Genomic DNA, 7,494 nt, shown 5'->3' on the forward strand with positions numbered 1-7,494 from the left:
TTAATATCTGTATGGAATTAGTATAGGGAGGTGTATAGTCCACTGAATATATTAATATCTATAGAATTAGTATAGGGAGGTGTATAGGGAGGTGTATAGTCCACTGAATATATTAATATCGGTATAGAATTAGTATAGGGAGGTGTATAGTCCACTGAATATATTAATATCTGTATGGAATTAGTATAGGGAGGTGTATAGGGAGGTGTATAGTCCACTGAATATATTAATATCTGTATGGAATTAGTATAGGGAGGTGTATAGTCCACTGAATATATTAATATCTGTATGGAATTAGTATAGGGAGGTGTATAGGGAGGTGTATAGTCCACTGAATATATTAATATCTGTATGGAATTAGTATAGGGAGGTGTATAGGGAGGTGTATAGTCCACTGAAGATATTAATATCTGTATGGAATTAGTATAGGGAGGTGTATAGTCCACTGAATATATTAATATCTGTATAGAATTGGCATAGGGAGGTGTATAGTCCACTGAATATATTAATATCTGTATAGAATTAGTATAGGGAGGTGTATAGTCCACTGAATATATTAATATCTGTATGGAATTAGTATAGGGAGGTGTATAGTCCACTGAATATATTATTATCTGTATGGAATTAGTATAGGGAGGTGTATAGGGAGGTGTATAGTCCACTGAAGATATTAATATCTGTATAGAATTGGCATAGGGAGGTGTATAGTCCACTGAAGATATTAATATCTGTATAGAATTGGCATAGGGAGGTGTATAGTCCACTGAATATATTATTATCTGTATGGAATTAGTATAGGGAGGTGTATAGGGAGGTGTATAGTCCACTGAAGATATTAATATCTGTATAGAATTAGTATAGGGAGGTGTATAGTCCACTGAATATATTAATATCTATAGAATTAGTATAGGGAGGTGTATAGGGAGGTGTATAGTCCACTGAAGATATTAATATCTGTATAGAATTGATATAGGGAGGTGTATAGTCCACTGAATATATTAATATCTGTATAGAATTGATATAGGGAGGTGTATAGTCCACTGAATATATTAATATCTGTATAGAATTAGTATAGGGAGGTGTATAGTCCACTGAATATATTAATATCTGTATAGAATTAGTATAGGGAGGTGTATAGTCCACTGAAGATATTAATATCGGTATAGAATTAGTATAGGGAGGTGTATAGTCCACTGAATATATTAATATCTGTATAGAATTAGTATAGGGAGGTGTATAGGGAGGTGTATAGTCCACTGAATATATTAATATCTGTATAGAATTAGTATAGGGAGGTGTATAGTCCACTGAATATATTATTATCTGTATGGAATTAGTATAGGGAGGTGTATAGTCCACTGAAGATATTAATATCTGTATAGAATTAGTATAGGGAGGTGTATAGGGAGGTGTATAGTCCACTGAATATATTAATATCTGTATAGAATTAGTATAGGGAGGTGTATAGGGAGGTGTATAGTCCACTGAATATATTAATATCTGTATAGAATTAGTATAGGGAGGTGTATAGGGAGGTGTATAGTCCACTGAAGATATTAATATCTGTATAGAATTAGTATAGGGAGGTGTATAGTCCACTGAATATATTAATATCTGTATAGAATTAGTATAGGGAGGTGTATAGTCCACTGAATATATTAATATCTGTATGGAATTAGTATAGGGAGGTGTATAGTCCACTGAATATATTAATATCTGTATGGAATTAGTATAGGGAGGTGTATAGTCCACTGAATATATTATTATCTGTATAGAATTAGTATAGGGAGGTGTATAGTCCACTGAAGATATTAATATCTGTATAGAATTAGTATAGGGAGGTGTATAGTCCACTGAATATATTAATATCTGTATGGAATTAGTATAGGGAGGTGTATAGGGAGGTGTATAGTCCACTGAATATATTAATATCTGTATGGAATTAGTATAGGGAGGTGTATAGGGAGGTGTATAGTCCACTGAATATATTAATATCTGTATAGAATTAGTATAGGGAGGTGTATAGTCCACTGAATATATTAATATCTGTATAGAATTGATATAGGGAGGTGTATAGTCCACTGAATATATTAATATCTGTATGGAATTAGTATAGGGAGGTGTATAGTCCACTGAAGATATTAATATCTGTATAGAATTAGTATAGGGAGGTGTATAGGGAGGTGTATAGTCCACTGAATATATTAATATCTGTATGGAATTAGTATAGGGAGGTGTATAGGGAGGTGTATAGTCCACTGAATATATTAATATCTGTATAGAACTGGTATAGGGAGGTGTATAGTCCACTGAATATATTAATATCTGTATGGAATTAGTATAGGGAGGTGTATAGGGAGGTGTATAGTCCACTGAATATATTAATATCTGTATGGAATTAGTATAGGGAGGTGTATAGTCCACTGAATATATTAATATCTGTATGGAATTAGTATAGGGAGGTGTATAGTCCACTGAATATATTAATATCTGTATAGAATTGATATAGGGAGGTGTATAGTCCACTGAATATATTAATATCTGTATGGAATTAGTATAGGGAGGTGTATAGGGAGGTGTATAGTCCACTGAATATATTAATATCTGTATGGAATTAGTATAGGGAGGTGTATAGGGAGGTGTATAGTCCACTGAATATATTAATATCTGTATAGAATTAGTATAGGGAGGTGTATAGTCCACTGAATATATTAATATCTGTATAGAATTGATATAGGGAGGTGTATAGTCCACTGAATATATTAATATCTGTATGGAATTAGTATAGGGAGGTGTATAGTCCACTGAATATATTATTATCTGAATGGAATTAGTATAGGGAGGTGTATAGTCCACTGAATATATTAATATCTGTATGGAATTAGTATAGGGAGGTGTATAGTCCACTGAATATATTAATATCTGTATGGAATTAGTATAGGGAGGTGTATAGTCCACTGAATATATTAATATCTGTATGGAATTAATATAGGGAGGTGTATAGGGAGGTGTATAGTCCACTGAAGATATTAATATCTGTATAGAATTAGTATAGGGAGGTGTATAGTCCACTGAATATATTAATATCTGTATAGAATTAGTTTAGGGAGGTGTATAGTCCACTGAAGATATTAATATCTGTATGGAATTAGTATAGGGAGGTGTATAGTCCACTGAATATATTAATATCTGTATAGAATTGATATAGGGAGGTGTATAGTCCACTGAATATATTAATATCTGTATAGAATTGATATAGGGAGGTGTATAGTCCACTGAAGATATTAATATCTGTATAGAATTAGTATAGGGAGGTGTATAGTCCACTGAATATATTAACATCTGTATAGAATTGATATAGGGAGGTGTATAGGGAGGTGTATAGTCCACTGAATATATTAATATCTGTACAGAATTAGTATAGGGAGGTGTATAGTCCACTGAATATATTAATATCTGTATAGAATTAGTATAGGGAGGTGTATAGGGAGGTGTATAGTCCACTGAAGATATTAATATCTGTATAGAATTAGTATAGGGAGGTGTATAGTCCACTGAAGATATTAATATCTGTATAGAATTGATATAGGGAGGTGTATAGTCCACTGAATATATTAATATCTGTATAGAATTGATATAGGGAGGTGTATAGTCCACTGAATATATTATTATCTGTATAGAATTAGTATAGGGAGGTGTATAGTCCACTGAAGATATTAATATCTGTATAGAATTGATATAGGGAGGTGTATAGTCCACTGAATATATTAATATCTGTATAGAATTAGTATAGGGAGGTGTATAGTCCACTGAATATATTAATATCTGTATAGAATTAGTATAGGGAGGTGTATAGTCCACTGAAGATATTAATATCTGTATAGAATTAGTATAGGGAGGTGTATAGTCCACTGAAGATATTAATATCTGTATAGAATTAGTATAGGGAGGTGTATAGTCCACTGAATATATTAATATCGGTATAGAATTAGTATAGGGAGGTGTATAGTCCACTGAATATATTAATATCTGTATAGAATTAGTATAGGGAGGTGTATAGGGAGGTGTATAGTCCACTGAATATATTAATATCTGTATAGAATTAGTATAGGGAGGTGTATAGTCCACTGAATATATTAATATCTGTATAGAATTGATATAGGGAGGTGTATAGTCCACTGAATATATTAATATCTGTATAGAATTAGTATAGGGAGGTGTATAGTCCACTGAAGATATTAATATCTGTATAGAATTAGTATAGGGAGGTGTATAGTCCACTGAAGATATTAATATCTGTATAGAATTAGTATAGGGAGGTGTATAGTCCACTGAAGATATTAATATCTGTATAGAATTAGTATAGGGAGGTGTATAGTCCACTGAAGATATTAATATCTGTATAGAATTAGTATAGGGAGGTGTATAGTCCACTGAATATATTATTATCTGTATATAATTAGTTTAGGGAGGTGTATAGTCCACTGAATATATTAATATCTATATAATTAGTTTAGGAAGGTGTATAGTCCACTGAAGATATTAATATCTGTATAGAATTGATATAGGGAGGTGTATAGTCCACTGAATATATTAATATCTGTATAGAATTGATATAGGGAGGTGTATAGGGAGGTGTATAGTCCACTGAATATATTATTATCTGTATAGAATTAGTTTAGGGAGGTGTATAGTCCACTGAATATATTAATATCTGTATAGAATTGATATAGGGAGGTGTATAGGGAGGTGTATAGTCCACTGAATATATTAATATCTGTACAGAATTAGTATAGGGAGGTGTATAGTCCACTGAATATATTAATATCTGTATAGAATTAGTATAGGGAGGTGTATAGGGAGGTGTATAGTCCACTGAAGATATTAATATCTGTATAGAATTAGTATAGGGAGGTGTATAGTCCACTGAATATATTAATATCTGTATAGAATTGATATAGGGAGGTGTATAGGGAGGTGTATAGTCCACTGAATATATTAATATCTGTATAGAATTAGTATAGGGAGGTGTATAGGGAGGTGTATAGTCCACTGAATATATTAATATCTGTATAGAATTGATATAGGGAGGTGTATAGTCCACTGAATATATTAATATCTGTATAGAATTGATATAGGGAGGTGTATAGTCCACTGAATATATTATTATCTGTATGGAATTAGTATAGGGAGGTGTATAGTCCACTGAAGATATTAATATCTGTATAGAATTAGTTTAGGGAGGTGTATAGTCCACTGAATATATTAGCAGGCCTCCATCTAAGACATGTACAGTTTCTCGATGAAGGAAAATATTTGTTTCCTGAGGTGATGGTATGACGCTGTTTGGTTTGGAATGTGATGTTATGTTCAAACAGAATTAGAGTAGCATCAATGCAGAGAGTTAGCAGTAACTATTTACCTTATCATGTTAAATCAATCACACATAGTTGTATAATCATATAGAGATGTGTGTGCGTTGTGTGTTGTAATCACTTCTGGTATGAGTTTGGCCCGTAGACACACCTGACCTTCAGCACACATGACCAGGTGATGATGGGAGACTGGGCAGAAACCTACTAGTTCCAACACACAGACATACACACACAACATACACACCGATACAGCCAGATAGACTCCCTACCTTTTCTGGCCTGACGTGGTAGCCCGTCCCCTTTCACACATACACACACTGACAGTCCTGTCGGCTGCTGCTGTGAAAAGTTCAGAGCTGTCAGGGGGAATGTCAGATGACTGCGTAGAGCTGTCTGCTGAACACACACACACACACATTCACGGAACCCATTGTCTCTGTCAGACATACAAACCCGTCAACCACATTCACCTGTGTGTGTGTACAGAGGTATCGCAGAACGTAGGTGTTTTTCCTATTTCTTTTGTTCAGTTTCACTCTTCTTTCAGGTTGACATTTCCAAGTCGTTACTTCATTCCTTTCACCATGCATTGTTTGGTGGTACAGGTGTAGTGTTGACAAAAAACTGTTATCACTTGAAGGCCCCAGCGGGATTTGAACTCGCGACCCCTGGTTTACGAGACCAGTGCTCTAACCACTGAGCTATGGAGCCTTGCTTTTTACAGTTCAACCAGGAGGTGAAAAGTATTTAAATGATACTCCCTTTCGAGAACGAAGATAGCCACACACCCAACCTGACAGGCAGGTTACCAGTCAGGCTCCTAAAACAAAGGACTCTCCCTGATCTCACTTATACAGCTTACCTCAGTTTAGCAGTTACAGTTAGATACATGAATGAAACCTAAATGAGACGGATTGTAAATGCCCTATTTTACCTTGGTCTTTCCAGAAGGATTGTGTGTGTAGCGATTCACCATTCAAGCTAGCAGCCTTGGCCAATTTGTATATTTCAGACTTACAATGTTGCTATTTTTTTGTCTTGCAGTAGGCTCTCCAGACGTTTCTGTGTATAGTGACTGTATGTGTGTGTGTGTGTGTGTGTGTGTATATGTATGGAGATGATGTGTGTTTATTGTCTTGTAGGAGGTTCTGTGGCCCGAAGGGGGCGCTCTCTCGGGGGTTCTCAGTCTCAGATACTACTGGACCTGTCACTACGCACACACAGCCAGCGTGAGTACTATCTCTCACACACACACACACACACACACACACACACTCACACACACACTCCAGGATGGTGGCCTTCTAGGCAGAGTTGGAAAGAAAAATACATATCTCAGACTGGCCAATAAAAAGAAAAGATTAAGATGGGCAAAATAACACAGACAATGAACTCTGCCTAGAAGGCCAGTATCCTGGTTGCAGGTATGATTTAATGAAGCTGCCAGTTGAGGACATGTGAGGCGTCTGTTTCTCAAACTAAACACTCTAATGTACTTGTCCACTTGCTCAGTTGTGCACCAGGGCCTCCCACTCCTCTTTCTTTTCTGGTTAGAGCCAGTTTGCGCTGTTCTGTAAAGGAAGTAGTACACCGCGTTGTACCAGATCTTCAGTTTGTTGGAAATTTCTCACATGGAATAGTCTTCATTTCTCAGAACAAGAATAGACTGACGAGTTTGTTTCTTTGTTTCTGGCCATTTTGAGCCTGTAATCAAACCCACAAATGCTGATGCTCCAGATACTCAACTAGTCTAAAGAAGGTCAGTTTTATTGCTTCTTTAATCAGAACAACAGTTTTCAACTGTGCTACCATTATTGCAAAAAGGTTTTCTAATGTTCAATTAGCCTTTTAAAACAATAAACTTGGATTAGCTAACACAACGTGCCATTGGAACACAGGAGTTATGGTTGCTGATAATTGGCCTCTGTACGCCTATGTAGATATTCCATAACAAATCAGCCTTTTCCAGCTACAATAGTCATTTACAACATTAACAATGTCTAGACTGTATTTCTGATAAAATCGATGTTATTTTAATGGACAAAGAAATTGCTTTTCTTTCAAAACAAGGACATTTCTAAGTGACCCCAAACCTTTGAACGGTGGTGTATATACTGTA

The 7,494-nt window shown here is 35.0% G+C and overlaps 1 protein-coding gene and 1 non-coding gene across 6 annotated transcripts in view; one reads left to right on the plus strand and one right to left on the minus strand.

The window, feature by feature from the left end:
• The window catches only part of LOC110535632 (inversin), a 43,394-nt gene that overhangs the window by 34,184 nt on the left and 1,716 nt on the right, over window positions 1-7,494 (plus strand). For all 5 annotated transcript variants that reach the window (XM_036961885.1, XM_036961889.1, XM_036961883.1 and 2 more), the window contains one exon: window positions 6,518-6,604. In XM_036961885.1, the coding sequence (XP_036817780.1) occupies window positions 6,518-6,604 (87 nt within the window). The remainder of the gene's footprint in view (window positions 1-6,517; window positions 6,605-7,494) is intronic.
• Window positions 6,014-6,086, minus strand: trnat-cgu. Its single transcript has one exon. It is a non-coding gene; the product is annotated as a tRNA-Thr (tRNA).

This window comes from Oncorhynchus mykiss, chromosome 2 (genome assembly GCF_013265735.2).
Source record: "Oncorhynchus mykiss isolate Arlee chromosome 2, USDA_OmykA_1.1, whole genome shotgun sequence".
Taxonomy (NCBI): Eukaryota; Metazoa; Chordata; class Actinopteri; order Salmoniformes; family Salmonidae; genus Oncorhynchus; species Oncorhynchus mykiss.